The sequence below is a fragment of the Tachyglossus aculeatus genome, chromosome 4 (genome assembly GCF_015852505.1).
Source record: "Tachyglossus aculeatus isolate mTacAcu1 chromosome 4, mTacAcu1.pri, whole genome shotgun sequence".
Classification (NCBI taxonomy): Eukaryota; Metazoa; Chordata; class Mammalia; order Monotremata; family Tachyglossidae; genus Tachyglossus; species Tachyglossus aculeatus.
The window spans coordinates 99,198,425-99,215,160 of record NC_052069.1 but is presented as its reverse complement, the minus strand read 5'-3'; the positions used below and the strand labels follow the sequence as shown (position 1 = coordinate 99,215,160).

At 44.4% G+C, this 16,736-nt stretch overlaps 1 protein-coding gene across 2 annotated transcripts in view; it reads left to right on the top strand.

The window, feature by feature from the left end:
- Positions 1-1,008, top strand: part of FBXW2 (F-box and WD repeat domain containing 2) — a 29,564-nt gene extending 28,556 nt beyond the window's left edge. For both annotated transcript variants that reach the window (XM_038745964.1, XM_038745965.1), the window contains exon 7: positions 322-1,008. In XM_038745964.1, the coding sequence (XP_038601892.1) occupies positions 322-610 (289 nt within the window). In that variant the 3' untranslated portion in view covers positions 611-1,008. The remainder of the gene's footprint in view (positions 1-321) is intronic.
- Positions 1,009-16,736: the final 15,728 nt, after the last annotated feature.

Below are 16,736 nucleotides of genomic sequence, written 5' to 3'. Positions count from 1 at the left end.
CTCCAACAGATGTCTTATATTCTGTAAAAATTTACCCTGACAGAACAGACTCCTAATTTTCTTCTGCCCTTCCCTACCTCTTGATTTTCGGTGTCTGATCCATCCGTGTCACATATGTTACCTGGGTATTACTTGGTCCTTCCTCCTGATTCACACTCCACACTTGAAATGGTTCACTTCCACTCCGCTATCTCTCCTGAGACTAGAGCAGATTGGACACTTTCCCTAGATGATATGACTCTGTTCCTGACCAGGAGATGAGCTCATATTCACAAAATCACGTTTTGATTATTTACCTTGGTTTCACTCTCGTCCTTGCAGGGTGATCAAGACTCCTGAGTTGGCCAACTTGTCCTTGCTTGGCTTTGGAGATGTTTTTGCCCTGTTGTTCGACCACCGCTACCTATACATAATGGACTTACGGACAGAAACGTTGATCAGCCGCTGGCCACTACCTGAATACAGGAAGTCGAAGAGAGGCTCAAGCTTCTTGGCTGGGGAAATGTCATGGCTCGATGGACTGGATGGTCAGAATGACATGGGTCTCGTTTTTGCCACCAGTATGCCAGACCATAGTATTCACTTGGTGTTATGGAAGGAACATGGCTGAGGTTTCGAAGGGAGTAGCTCATTGACTTTCTGTGGGTGAAGAGGCAAATTGTTTTGACAAGGCCTCTGGGAGAGCAAACTTTGCATGAACCAAAGTTCACATCTAATAATAACGTCATGCAGTGCACAATCATTACCTTGATTTTTCTTGGGGGGTTGGGGGGCGGGGTGGGGGGACGACCAGGAGTTATTTTGTTGATATAATGCCGTGACGCAGCATGCTAACTAACAGTCTTCACCATTGAAATTTCTTTGTATTCAGTTCTGTTTGTCATTATAATAAGACAAGTTTGGGCTTATCTTTTTTGAGTGGAGTATTGATTTAAACTTGCGAAAGTTAAAGGTGTTATAAATCTGCTAATACTGCATTTGAATTCATAAACACATCTTGTTCGTAAAGCTTCCGCCCCATTCATTTTTCACCGAGATGCATTGAGATTTTGTTATCCCTAAAACAGCTTCTTCCACGTATAACTTGACTTTTACAGGCAGCAGTGTTACACAAAGACCACACACAATTCAGTGGCCCTGGCTTTTCAGTTTTTAAAAAGCCTTCATCAGCTTCCAGTTCCAAAAAAGGTATGATCTTCACACCCAAATCAGAGGGGAAAAATTTGTAAGGGTGAACTCAAGTGAAAGGGAAAAACCAGTTGATGGGCTTGGAGGAAGAGAGAGAAATTATTTCTGTCTAGAGAGGGGGCACCAATTGATTGAAAATGATAAAATTCCAGCCCTCAGGAAGTTATGATCTGATAGTAGAAAATAGCATGTGTCCAGTCAAAGGGAAGACATTTCGTCCAATGTACAAGGGGGAAGGATTTATTTAAAGTTGGTTTGGTTTGCATTTTTCCTAGTTGTTAGCTATGTGCCGCTGCAATTAAACGATCAACTCTTGTAACTCAGCAAAGGGATCTTGGTGTCATCATTGATGGGTCCCTGAAGCCATTAGTTTAATATGTGCTTGCAGTCAAAAAAAGCAAAGAGAACTGTGGAGATTGTTGGGAAAGTTTAGTGAAAACGAGAGAAACCAGTTTTGTTGCAGTACAAAATTATGCAATATTAGGTGCAGTTCTCGTCTCCTCCAGCTCAATTATGTCCTTTCTTAGATGCAGAGGAGGACAACCAAAATGGTCAGAGAGTTAGTAAAATTTCCAAATAAGGATAGAATGAAAAGATTTGGACTCTTTCTTGGAAATAATGAAGGCCGACTGGGAAACTTAATGAAGAAAGTTTTTTAATTAAAAGGTTTGTGTAGCCAGAATGAATACAGAGTTCACCAAATTCCACACCTGTGATGAGGGAACACTCACTGAAACTTAAAGATGATAGCGTCAAGGCAAACATAAAGGAGGACTTTTTCACCCAGCTGGTACTAAGAATGTGGAATCCGCATAGGAAGTTGTGTAGGCTGAAAAATCAATAGATTCAAAATGGATTTTTTCTTAATAATAGTGGTATTTGTAAAGCATTTAGTATGTGCCAACCATGGGGCTAAACACTGGGGTCTTGACTTGTCTTACTGTCGAGTTGTCTCCGACCCATAGCGATGCCATGGACATATCTGCCCCAGAACGCCCCACCTCCATCTGCAATCATTCTGGTATTGTGTTCATAGAATTTTATTGATAAAAATACAGGAATGGTTTCCACGCAGTAAACTTGGGTCTCCGCCCTCGACTCTCTCCCACGCTGCTGCAGGCCAGCACAGGTGAGTTTTGACTTGTAGCAGATTGCCTTCCACTCACTAGCCACTTAAGCACACTTCTGTAATTTATATATATATATATATACATATATATATATATTATATATTAATGTCTGTTTCCCCCTCTAGATGTGAACTCGCTGTGGGCAAGGAACTTGTCCACCAACTCTGTCATATTGTTATATTGAACTCTTCCAAGTGCTCTGCACACAGTAAGCACTCAATAAATACGAATGATTGATTGATAAGAGTGGGGAGACTTGAGCAAAAGCAGAAACCACTATATTTCAAAATTACGAGCCAGGAATCTCTACTAAATATTTAAATAAGGTATGTCTGGGCCTAGAAGTGAGGGTATAATTGACTGAATTGCTGCTGATTCCTAGGGATAACAGGAAGGTAAAAAACTATTCAAGCCACTAGCTTTCACACTAGAATGAAGAGAGCACATTTATAACCTACAGTAATGATGTTATAAAACTGATAAACATCTGACATCTTGCAGTTTGGCCTTTTGTCATATATAATGCTGAGGTGACACTGTGAAGAATCACAAAGTTAAAGGAATTGCTGTGTTGTGCCTCCTTTCTCTTTCCTTACTCCCTGTCTGTCAGTCAATCATATTTATTGAGCGCTTACTGTGTGCAGAGCACTGTACTAAGCACTTGGGAGAGTACAATATAACAGACACAGTCCCTGCCTACAACGAGCTTACAGACAGACAAAACCAACAATTCTTCTCTTTATTTTATCCTAGGACCAACTGATTACCTACCTCACCCAAAAACTCCATTTCTTCTGAAAATAGGAGCATTTTTTCCTCACTGTTTTCTCTTGCTGTCTCTAGGGATGGCTGCTTCAACCTACTATGCGGTTGAACGACCTCATAGCTTGACAGGCTCGAAGTATCTTAGCCTGAAACTCCAGCACAATTCGCCTTCAAGAAATAGGCAATTCGGGAAGGAAAGAGATTAAAAAAAAGATAATCACAATCCGTGTGCTCCAACTGAAGGAAGCTTTAATTATTCTGAATTAATTGTGTAAATAACACTCCCACTTGATTGCAATATGACGGAAATTCTTCCAAAGAGAGAAAATGAGTTCAGGTAATAATAATTTAGCAATTTTTTTCATGAACAGTTTGAGGCTTTATATATCTTAGGGGAATATAGGACTCTACTTTTACCTGATCGGTTAAATACAATAAGGCACTGTTGTAATAAGTTATTCCACCCAAATTTATTTTAAAGAGAGTTTTATCCATGTGATGTGATAAGATCATATATTTCGTTAAATCTGGCTTGGGTTTCCATTGCTTTTTAGGCCATTATTTTAAAGCTTTTTCATTCTCTGTCAGAAGTTTTCCACCCAGGTGGCCAATTGGCCCTTCGGGTAACTCGGTGTAGAAGAGGCAGAGGGTGAAGCCATGGTGGTGGCAGCAGCAGTACTGAGTGGCACTGAGCTGTTTCTATAGCGGGCCTCCCTGATGAGATGATAACATGGGGAGCTCAGCAAGAAATGATGCCACCGCCCAGCATCAATCAATCAATCAATCAATCAATCAATCGTATTTATTGAGCGCTTACTATGTGCAGAGCACTGTACTAAGCGCTTGGGAAGTACAAATTGGCAACACATAGAGACAGTCCCTACCCAACAGTGGGCTCACAGTCTAAAGCATCAGCCACCAGACCAGATGAGAAAAGAAACTCCTGTTGGTGCCAGCCCCCAGAGTTCATATTTCTGCTGGCAGCACGTGAAAAATGACCCTGTGGTCTCGGGGACCCACGAACCCTAGGTGACCGTCAGCACTGGCACTAGCATCTCTGCTCAGTTTTTCCAGTCCAGCAATCCAACCACTGAGGCTCTGCTCCCTCAGTTCTGCTTCCAGGGAGCATTCCTCAGTGTGGGCGGGGTGGAGATGCGAAGGGAAGCCGGGGAAGAGACACCAGGGTACTACTTCAGGGGAATGCTTGAGAGCCCGGGGGTGCAATTTCTAAAAATGTTGAAGTGACTCAACTTTACATTCAAGAAACATTGTAAACTCCCTTTTCCAATCTTCTTCGTAACGAAATGGATTGCTTCTTTTCTGGAGAAAACCAGAAACAATGGACAGCATCCTGAGAAGAGATACAATGCACAAGTACTCTAATGATGTAAATGATGTAGCTTTTCCAAGATTATATCTAGCTTCGGCAGTGAGGACACTCTGATGACCACATCTTACCAGAATGAAGGTATGCGTCCCCATCCATCCCTCGCGTCTGGTCAGCCCACCCTGCTGCTCCCTGAATTTACACAACATTGATATAAGGAAACTTCGGGTCAAATAGCTTTGTCACCTTTACATTCCCTCGCTCCCCTCTCTAAGCCTTTTTGGGTTGCAGTTTTTTGTAACCCCTCTATTGCATAACTTTTTGTTACTTTTAAAAAAAAATTTATGCTTTTTGTTAAGTGCTTACTATGTGTCAAACACTGGTCTAAGCACTGGGATAGATACAAGTTAATCAGGTTGGGCACAGTTCTTGCCCTACATGCGGCTCACGGAGTAAGGAGGAGGGCGAATCCCCGTTTTAGAGTTGAGGAAACTGAGGCACAGAGAAGTAAGGTGACCTGCCCAAGGTCACACAGCAAGGAGTTGGCAGTCCCAGGATTTGAACCCGGGTTTTCTGACTCCAGGCCTGTGCTCTGTCCACAAGGCCATGCTGCTTCTCATGGGGTTGTTTCTGCCCTGCTCCTGAACAAAGTGAAACCTGATTTTTGAGAAGGAACTGAAAGTTTACATCCTTTAGCGATTTGACAGGGTCCCATCGTGCCCCGAGATAAAAATCCCATCGATGATGATGAAGTGAATTGATAAACTAAGTGCGTAATTATTGAGGGAGTGGGAGAACCAGAAGGGTTTGATTGAGGAGGAGATGATATTTTTAGGACTTTGAAAAAGCGGATAGATGTGATTCGGCAAAACCGATGGGTGAAGGGGTTCCTGGCAAGGGGAAGGTATGAGCAATTGTTCAGGCAAGAAATAGTTGAGATTTTCTTGGCAGGAATGAAGAACACCAGCTCGGGTGTAATGACAGAAAAGAGCAGATAGGTAAGAAGGAGTCATCAGTCAATGAAGAACGCTGAAGCCACTGATCAATCAGTGTGGTTGAGGAGTTTTGTTCTGTTCTCCCTCCTACTTGCACTGTGAGCCCTATCTGGGACGGGGACTGTGTTCAACCTGCTTATGTTGCATCTACCCCAGTGCTTAGCACAGTGCTTGGCAGTCCATCAGTGGTATTTGAGTGCTTACTTTGGGTAGAGAACTGTACTAAGTACTTGGGAGAGTACAGCAGAGTTGCTATACTTTGTTCCCTGCCCACAATGTATACAGGTATGTACATAAGTGCCCTGAGGCTGAGGTGAAAATCATTCATATTTATTAAATGCTTATTAAATGCTTACTGTGTGCAGAGCACCGTACTAAGTGCTTAGGAGAGTACAATATACCTGAGGAGGTTGACACGTTCCCTGCCCACAAGGAGCTTACAGCCCAGAGGGGAAGACTGACATTAATATAAATAAGTAAAATTGCAGATACGGGTATAATTGATTGCTTGATGTGACACAGTCCAACTGGGAAGAATGGGTATTTCATTTCCATTTTACAGATGAAAAATAGGCAAAGAGAAGTGTCCTGACTTACCCAAGAAGCAGCGTGGCTCAGTGAAAAGAGCACGGGCTTTGGAGTCAGAGGTCAGGGGTTCGAATCCCATCTCCACCACATGACGGCTGTGTGACCCTGGGCAAGTCACTTAACTTCTCTGAGCCTCAGTTACCTCATCTGTAAAATGGGGATTGATTGTGAGCCCCACGTGGGGCAACTTGATCACCTTGTATCCCCCCCAGCGCTTAGAACAGTGCTCTGCACATAGTAAGCGCTTAACAAATGTCATCATTATTATTATTAAGGTCATACAACAGGCAAGTGGCAGAGCTGGGATTAGAATCCAGATATCCTGATTCCCAGACCTGGCTTCTTTCCACTAGTTTTGTTGCTTCTATTCTTTCCCAAGATAGAGAACTATCCTAACAGCTGAGATGAAAGTGAGATGAACCTATCCTAAACATGCTCATCTGTTTGTTGCCCCCTTGACAAGAGTCATAAAGCATTACTTAGATGCTTTTTGTGACTAGAAGATGTCACTGTCAAATGATTCCTTTCCTTTACCTCAATATTTAATTATGGCAAGCAGCCAATAGATTCAGACGTACTCCTTGGGTTCTTCAAATAAAAGTGGCGGAAGTATCATCTGCTCCTCTCTTTGGCGAGGAATACAAATGTCCCAGGGTGATTGGGTTGCTTTGAGAATAACTCATTTACAGCCCACTACAGTATGTTTCATTGGATTAGAAAGCAGAAGGTAGACATTTTGCTTCATAGCAAAATCAAGAAGTCAAAGGAAAACAGTTTTCATATAACCAAATGCCCATTCAGGAGATCTTGGTTCTAATCCCGGCTCTGCCACTTCCCTGCCGCGTGACCTTGTCCAAGGCACTTTAACTTCTCTGTGCTTCAGTTTCTTCATGTGTAAAATGAGGATGAAATACCTGTTTTCCCTCCCCCTAAGGCTGTGAGCCGTAGGTGGGACAGAAACTACATTTGATCTGATTGTATTGCCCCTATCCCCAGCACTTAACCCAGTGTTTGGCACATGATAAGGTAAATACCACAGATCATTAGTAATATTAATGTCAGTATTATTATTATTAGGCTAATCCCTTTTTAATCATGCTCCCTGTAATCAAAAGGCCTCCATGAGGTGCCTGCTTTTCCCCAGGCTGGTGGGAGGGTAATTAGACAACTATGACCGCTTCTCTGGGCTCTATTTCTACTTTTTAACTACTTCATCAGAAAAAGAGGGCGATAAGGGGAAGGTGGCCAACTAAAATCAGCAAATTCTGTCAGAAACATTTGTGAAAAGTTTTGAGAGGGGAAAAGATTAAAATTGTTGGAGAAAGCAAAATTTATGGGATTTTTTAAAAATGGAATTTAAGCACTTACTATGTGCCGGACACTGTAGTAAGCACTGGGTTAGATTCAGGATAATCAGGTTGGACACTGTCCGTGTTCCACATGGGGCTCACAATCTTAATCCCCATTTTGCAGATGAGGTTAGGTGACTCGCCTAAACTCACACAGCCAGTAAATAGAGGAGCCAAGACTAGAACCCAGGTCCTTCTGACTCCCAGGCTGTATCCACTAGGCCATGCTACTTCTCAATTATCTCTGGATTTTGATTATCTATATTGTCCTAAACCTCCATTCCCACAGATAACCAAGGATTTACTGTATATTCTCTTTTCAAATCATTTTAAAAAAACTTTCCTAGGAATCTGAGGCTTTCAGGGAATTAGTACATCATAATACTTCCCACAGAAGGGGGTTGTAATCCCTTGCCCTGGTGATCTGGGGAGCAGAAGGGGGTCCTGGAACAGAAAAAGAGGGAGAAAGGGAGCATTGGCAAGTACTGTGAGTTCACTGCCAATACTATAAACAAAATAGTAGCTTTACAGCCTTTGCAGATAGTTGGTAGCTCATGAAACGCTCCCATTTGTAGTCTAACCTCCTCGTACAAATTCACTAACCTAACTTAACCTAACGAGCAGGGAATGTGTCTTCCAACTTTGTTGTACTCTCCCAAGCAGCGCATAGTACAGTGCCCTGCACACAGTAAGGACTCAGTAAATACCATCGGTGATAACTCACCTACCCTAATTTGGCTGCTTGTCGACCTAAGCTCAGCAGACTTGGAATCCCTCTGGACCTGTTCCTGTCCCACATTGAACTCCTCTACCCACATCCAAGAATTTAATTACCTTAGGTTCTTTAAACATAGGCTCAAGGTGGTATTATGACCCGTGAGCCCAAGAGTTAATCCTCTGGAAACAGTGACTAAAGCTAAAAACTTCATGGACAGGGTGTGTGTGTGTGTGTGTGTGTGTGAGGAACCCTATTAGTTGAGATTTCCTCCTGTTTCAAATTCGGTTCTGCAGAGCTAATTATACCTCAGGCCTGGAAACTTCCTGGAAACCAGTGTTCCAACAGAATTAGTGATTAATCTCCAGGAAATGCTCTATTCCATCATCACACTTGATTAATTATGTTTGGTTTTTTTTCCCTATAGGTAAGTATGTTAAGCATCTAACCTGTTTTGGAATCCTCAGCAAAAATGCTGAAGAGCAACCAAATGACTGATGATGACCTTTAGATTTAAAATTTGTGCAGTGACCCCAGGGATGGAAATTTCACTTTCTTCATGTTCTAGAGAACTAATGTTAACAGGCTCATCTCCACTCTGCCCCCAGACTATATCATCAGATAACTGAGCAGGGCTGAAGTGAGTTTAATGTAAACCAGAAGCAGGTGCAGGCTGAGGTGGACATTTATTACAGCTAAGGAGGGACAGTCCTTAAATTTCAAGGTTTGTCTTGCCTCCCACTTCATGTTCTTAAAACAGTGGTGGACGATAGCAGTAAATTCCTTTGCCTTCTTTCCTGCCCCCCCACCATTATTCCCTACCCCCTTGTTCTTTCCTCTGATTCTCTTTTCTAGTATTTCCTTTTATTATTACTATTATTTTGCTATTTCATCAATCGTATTTATTGAGCACTTACTGTGTGCAGAGCACTGTACTAAGCGCTTGGGAAGTACAAATTGGCAACATATAGAGACAGTCCCTACCCAACAGTGGGCTCACAGTCTGTCAAGTGTTTACTATGTGTCAAGCACTTTTCCAAGGGCTGGGGTAGATACAACTTAATCAAGTCAGATACGGTCCCTGTTCCACATGGGGCTCACAGTCTAAATTGGAGGGAGGAAGATTTCATCCCCTCTTTACAGATGAGGTAATTGACAGAGAAGTTAAGTGGCTTGCCCAAGGTCACAAAGCAGATGAGTGGTGGAGCTGGCATTAGGATTCAGGTCCTCTAACTCTCAGGCCCCTGCTGTTTCCACTAGGCCATGCTGCTTCCTTTCCCTCTTTTTCTTTGCCCCCTCTCTCCTTTCCCTCCTTCTTTCTCTCGGCCCTGTTTTAGCATCACAACCTTTTGCTCACTGCTGGTGTCTTCTGACCTGTGTGGTGGTGGTCCCATGGACTGCTGTCCCCCTAGACCCACACGCTTCAATGAATACAGGTACACTTGGGAAAGAAAACTGCCTTCAGGGTAGTATCTCTGCTGTCACCTGCCCTAGCCTGAAACCACCTAACTGAGGGGCCTGCAGAGTCTTTGGGGGTCCCCTGAACTCGTTCCAACCCAACCTGATTTGGCTGCTTGTCAACCAGAACAAGCTCTGTGGACTTGGAACCCCTCTAGGCCCTGCTTCTGTCCCACATTGAGCCCTCCCCTGCAAATAAAAAATTCTGGTCTCTTATACAGGGGCCACAGTGCATTGCTTCCCTCATTCATTAATTCAGTTGTGTTTATTGAGCACTCACTATGTGCAGAGCACTGTACTAAGCACTTGGAAAGTACAATTCAGCAAGAGACAATCATCATCATCATCATCAATTGTATTTATTGAGTGCTTACTGTGTGCAGAGCACTGTACTAAGTGCTTGGGCTCTTCCTCTTCTGCAACAGTGGCAATGCAGCTGCAGCCAACCGTGGTAATCAACCCCACTAGAGTTAGGGGCTTTTGTCCTCCACCTTAATGAGACCTACTTTAGGCCTGTCCAGTGCAGGACAAAACCCTCCCAGATTAGGCTGGTTTTGTTCAAAGTGGGACACATGGTCCCCTTAGGCCAGGACCCAGGGCAGCTGCTGCCAATTACTCGATTCCTGGGCCTATTAAGGATCCAATCCTGCAGGAAAAATACCATTGCACCTCAGCTCCACCCAAAGCTTTGACACCTGCCATACTGAAAAATGTGACTAACAGCTTCTCATATTAATTGGCTGCCACCGTAGTAAGCATGGGGTTTTTGAAGTTTTAAAATGGCTCTTTAGCTTGCCCCGAGATAACAATGACTCAACACTGACTCCTTGTTCTATATTTTCTCTAGTAAATTTCATGAGTGATGTGGGAGGAGAGTGGTGCTATGGATTATTTATGAAAAAATAACAAATTTTGGAGGCACCTGCTAAGTGATATGGCAAGGGGCACGTTATGAGGGGAATCAGTGTCCACGAGAGAAAAGGTATGAGACCTAAATGAGGCTGCAGTAAACAGATGGTGATGGTGAGCTGGGGTTGAATAATTAGCCTAGTAGCTTTACTCTCCTTCCTGGGAACCGCTTATCCAAATCAAGTTAAATATCTTTCTGTTCAATTCTTTAGGTCCTTAGTCTAATTTTCTAGTCTCCATTTTTGTATTGTCACCTTCGTATTATTATTATCTGGCTATCCCCTCCTAGATCGTGAGCCCCACGTAGGAAAGGGATGTGCCTCTGAATCTACCTTAGTAGCACAGTTTTTGGCTCATAGTTAGCACCCAATGAACACCATAATTAACTACCATTCCTGTGCTCCAAGGTGACTTGGCACTGTCTGCCCTGTTGCTAGAGTGAATTATAGATCCTTCATTGGGTTCTGGGGTCCTGGGGCAGAACATTGATTAATATGATTTCATAAGTGCTGTGAAGCTGGAGAGAGCAGTAGCCTAGTGGATAGAGCAAGAGCCTGGAGGTTAGAAGGAACCGAGTTTTAATCCCATGTCCACTACTTGTCTGCTGGGTGACCTTGGGTAAGTCATTTCACTTCTCTGTGCTCATCTGTAAAATGGGGATTAAGACAGTGAGCCCGATGTGGGACATGGACTATGTCCAACTGGATTTATCTTGTACCTACCCCAGTGCTTGGCACATAGTAAGCGCTTAACAGATACTATTATTTTTATTTGAAGGGTGAGAGAGTTCCAGAAAGGAAGAAGGGAGTGAACAAGAGGTCAGTGGCAAGAGAGATGAGAAAGTGGCACATTGGGTAGGTTGGCCTTTGGAGAACCGAATCTTTGAGCTGGTTGTAGTGAGAGAAGGGAGGGTAAGTGAAGAGAGAGCTGACTGAGTGCTCGCAGGAGTTTTAGCTTGATGCAGAGAGGAATGGGCAACCAAACATGGTCCTGGGAGTATGCGGATCCGGGTTCTAATCCCGGCTCTGCCCCTTGTCTGCTTGACTTTGGACTTCTGTATCTCAGTTGCCTTATCTGTAAAATGGGGATTAACACTGTGAGCCCCAATAGGGATATGGACTGTGTCCAACTTTGTATCTACTTCAGTGCTTACTGCAGTGCCTGGCACATAATGAACACTGGAAAATACCATTTTAAAAAATTGGAGGTTTTTGGGTAGTTGTGGGCAGACATTTTAGAGGAATGATCGGATCATCAGGGTAAAGTATGGATTGCAGAGTGGAGAGTCTGGAGTCTGGGAAATGGGTGAGTACGCTAATGTAGCTAGTAGTTAAGATGGGATATTAGTATGTTGACCAGCAGAAGGGCTATCTGAAAGAAGGACAAGTGGGGGATCCTAGAAATTTATCAATCAATGGCATTTTATAGCGTGCTTTAGAGTATATAGTTCTCTGTCAGAGTATAGCCTCCCTAGATGGGAAACTTGCTTTGTGCAAAACCAGGTCTTCCAACTCTGAACAACTCTGTTGTATTCTCCCAAGCACTAAAGAAAGTGCTCTGTACACCGCAAGTGCTTAATAAAAGCCAATGATAATTACTTCTGTAAGCAGAGCACTCACTGTACTAAGTGAATACGATTGAATGAATGAATTGGGGATAGAAATGTGGAGGATTATAAACTCCTCCAGGGCATGGAGCTCCATGCGGACAAGGATTGTGTCTACCAATCCTACTGCCTTATACTTTCCCAACCACTTAGTACAGCGCTCTTCCTACATTAAGGACTGAAATGCCATTGACTGATGTACATTATACTCGTTGCTGGATTTAGAAACAGCAGGTTACGGCCACGGACTGAATATCGAGGTTGAAACAGAGGGAGGAATGGAGGAGAATGCTGTAGACACTGCAGCTGGACCTGTGTGCAAGTGTGTAACCGTGTATTCTAAGTCAGTGATGACCATGGCAGCTGGGGAGGCTGCTGGCTGCTACTTCTACTTCTCTCTTTGTACTTAGCTGTGGTTACTGACTGCTGCTGGCTGTCCAAGGCTGAAAAGATCTCGGAGTGTTTTTCTTTCTAGGTGTTTTGAGGGGGGTTGAGGGTGTGTATCCGTATTTTTGTGGCTTTTTCTCCAACTATCTGCCTCTGTCTCTGAGACATCCGTATTTGGATGTCCCGCTGACACCTCAAACTTAACGTGTCCAAAAAAGAACTCCTTTTCTTCCCACCCAGACCCTGTCCTCCCCTTGATTTTTCCCATCACTATAGACAGCACCACCATCCATCCGTCTCACACCCCATAACCCTGGTGTTATCATCGCTTTTGTTCAACCCACATAGTCAATGTCACTAAATCCTGTCTGTTCAACCTTCACATCATTGCTAAAATCCACGCTTTCCTCTCCAAACTGCTGCCGCATTAATCCAAACATTTATCCTATCCTGCCTTGATTATTGTAGCAGCCTCCTGGCTGACCTCCCTGCCTCCTGCCTCTCCCCAATCCAGTCTATACTTCACTCTGCTGCCCAGCTTATTTTTTTGTTTAAGCCCGGTGTGGGCAGGGATTGTCTCTCTTTATTGTGGAATTGTACTTTTCAAGTGCTTAGTACAGTGCTCTGCAAACCGTAAGTGCTCGATAAATACAATTGAATAAATGAATGAAAAAATGAGTCACTCTCACCCATCAGTTTTTCTCAAGTGTGTACCCAGGGAGGAGTGAGGGGTTGAAGGTTGGGTTCCTTTACTCATTCAGTCAAATGTATTCAGTGAGTGCTTACTGTGTGCAAAGCACTGTACTAAGCACTTGGAAAGTACAATTCCGCAATAGAGACAATCTCTGCCCATAACGGGTTTAGAGTCTAAGGCCGGGCGGGGCACGGGGTGGTGGGGTGGAAGGAGACACACTGAAACAAGTAAATGAGCATCAATATTAACAGAATTACAGATCTATACATCTAGACATAAGTGATGTGGAAGCAGCGTGGCCTAGTGACAAAGAGCACGAGCTTTGGAGTCAGAGGTCGTGGGTTCAAATCTCAGCTTCGCCAATTGTCAGCTGTGTGACTTTGGGCAAGTCACTTAACTTCTCCGGGCTTCAGTTCTCTCATCTGTAAAATGGGGATTAAGACTGTGAGCCCCCAGTGGGACAAGCTGATCACCTTGTAACTTCCCCAGCGCTTAGAACAGTGCTTTGCACATAGTATGCGCTTAATAAATGCCATTATTATTATTGTTATGTGGGGTGGAGAGGGAGGGAAGAGCAAAGGGAGCGAATCGAGTTGAGGCGGAAGGGGGCACAGGGTCTCTCTGAAGTGCAGCTAGGGTAGATAGAGAAGCACTGTAGTCTAGTGGATAGTGCACGGGGCTGGAATAATAACGATGGCATTTGTTATGCACTTACTATGTGCCAGGCACTGTTCTAAGCGCTGGAGTAGATAGAAGGTCATCAGGTTGTCCCACGAGGGGCTCACAGTCTTCATCCCCATTTTACAGATGAGGGAACTGAGGCCCAGTGAAGTGACTTGCCCAAGGTCACACAGCAGACAAGTGGCGGAGTCGATCAATCAATCAATCGTATTTATTGAGCGCTTACAGTGTGCAGAGCACTGTACTAAGCGCTTGTGAAGTACAAGTTGTAACATATAGAGACAGTCCCTACCCAACAGTGGGTTCACAGTCTAGAAGGGGGAGGCAGAGAACAAAACCAAACATATTAACAAAATAAAATAGAATAGGTATGTACAAGTAAAATAAATAGAGTAATAAATATATACAAACATATATACAGGTGCTGTGGGGAAGGGAAGGAGGTAAGATGGGGGGATGGAGAGGGGGACGAGGGGGAGAGGAAGGAGGGGGAGTCGGGAGTAGAGCCCACGTGCTCTGACACCCAAACCCATAATCTTGCCACGAAGCCCTGCTGCTTCTAGGACGTGGGTTCATTCATTCAATCGTATTTAATAATAATAATAATAATGATGGTGGTGGCATTTATTAAGCGCTTACTATGTGCAAAGCACTGTTCTAAGCGCTGGGGAGGTTACAAGGTGATCAGGTTGTCCCACAGTCTTAATCCCCATTTTTACAGATGAGGTAACTGAGGCCCAGAGGAGAGAAGTGACTTGCCCAAAGTCACACAGCTGACAGTGGGCAGAGCTGAGATTTGAACCCATGACCTCTGCCTCCAAAACCCGGGCTCTTTCCACTGAGTCATGCTGCTATTTATTGAGTGCTTACTGTGTGCAGTGCGCTGGACTAAGCGCGTGGGAGGGGCAAATCGGCAACCTATAGAGACGGTCCCTACCCAACAATGGGCTCCGGCCCGGCCACTTGTCTGCCGTGTGACCCTGGGCAAGTGAGCCCACCTCCTCCAGGAGGCCTTCCCAGACTGAGCCCCTAACTTCCTCTCCCCCTCGTCCCCCTCTCCATCCCCCCCACCATTTTACCTCCTTCCCTTCCCCACAGCACCTGCATATATAATAATAATAATGACGGCATTTATTAAGTGCTTACTATGTGCAAAGCACTGTTCTAAGCGCTGGGGAGGTTACAAGGTGATCAGGTTGTCCCACGGGGGGCTCACAGTCCTCATCCCCGTTTTACAGATGAGGTAACTGAGGCACAGAGAAGTGAAGTGACTTGCCCAAAGTCACACAGCTGACAATTGGCGGAGCCGGGATTTGAACCCACGGCCTCTGACTCCAAAGCCCGGGCTCTTTCCACTGAGCCATGCTGCTTCTCAATATATACATATATATACATATAATATATATGCTTCTCATATATTTATTTTATTTATTTATTTATTTATTTATTTTACTTGTACATTTCTATCCTATTTATTTTATTTTGTTGGTATGTTTGGTTCTGTTCTCTGTCTCCCCCTTTTAGACTGTGAGCCCACTGTTGGGTAGGGACTGTCTCTATGTGTTGCCAATTTGTACTTCCCAAGCGCTTAGTACAGTGCTCTGCACATAGTCAGCGCTCAATAAATACGATTGATTGATTGATTGACATATACATATATATGTTTGTACATATTTATTACTCTATTTTACTTGTACCTATCCATTCTATTTATTTTATTTTGTTAGTATATTTGGTTTTTGTTCTCTGTCCCCCCCTTCTAGACTGTGAGCCCACTGTTGGGTAGGGACTGTCTCTAGATGTTGCCAACTTGGACTTCCCAAGCGTTTAGTACAGTGCTCCTGCACATAGTAAGCGCTCAATAAATACGATTGATTGATTGATTGGTTGATTTCCCTTCCCCGGGCCTGGGTTCCCTCCTCTGGAAAACGGGGATTGAGACTTTGAGCCGCACGTGGGGCCGAGAGTGATTGTCAGGTGTCCGCCCCCGGCGCCTGGCACGTAGTAAGCGCTTCCCCAACCCCGCAATTGGGAGTCGTGGTGCAGAGCTCGGGCCCTCCCCGGCCGGGACAGGACAGGACAGGACAGGGCGACTCATTTCGGTCAGTCAGAGGTAAGGAGCGCTTACTGCGTGCACGGCACTGGACTAAGCGCTGGGGAGGGACAATTCGGCAACAGAGACAATTTCATTCAATTGTATTTACTGAGCGCTTACCGTGTGCGGAGCACTGGGCTAAGCGCTTGGAAAGGACAATTCGGCAATCAATCAATCAATCAATCGTATTTATTGAGCGCTTACTATGTGCAGAGCACTGTACTAAGCGCTTGGGAAGTACAAATTGGCAACAGACAATTTCATTCAATTGTATTTATTGAGCGCTTACTGGGTGAGGAGCACTGCACTAAGCGCTTGGAAAGGACAGTGCGGCAACGGAGGCAATTTCATTCAGTCGTATTTATTGAGCGCTTACCGGGTGCGGAGCACTGCACTAAGCGCTTGGAAAGGACAATTCGGCAACGGAGGCAATTTCATTCATTCAGTCGCATTTATTGAGCGCTTACCGGGTGCGGAGCACTGCACTAAGCGCTTGGAAAGGACAGTTCGGCAACGGAGGCAATTTCATTCATTCAGTCGTATTTATTGAGAGCTTGCCTGGTGCGGAGCACTGCGCTAAGCGCTTGGAAAGGACAGTTCGGCAACAGACAATTTCATTCAATTGTATTTATTGAGCGCTTACTGGGTTCGGAGCACTGCACCAAGCGCTTGGAGAGGACAATTCGGCAACAGAGACAATTTCGTTCATTCAACAGAATAGATTGAGCGCTTACTGCGTGCGGAGCACTGGGCTAAGCGCTTGGAAAGGACAGTTCGGCAACAGAGACAATTTCAATTGTATTGAGCGCTTACTGGGTGCGGAGCACTGCACTAAGCCTTTGGAAAGGA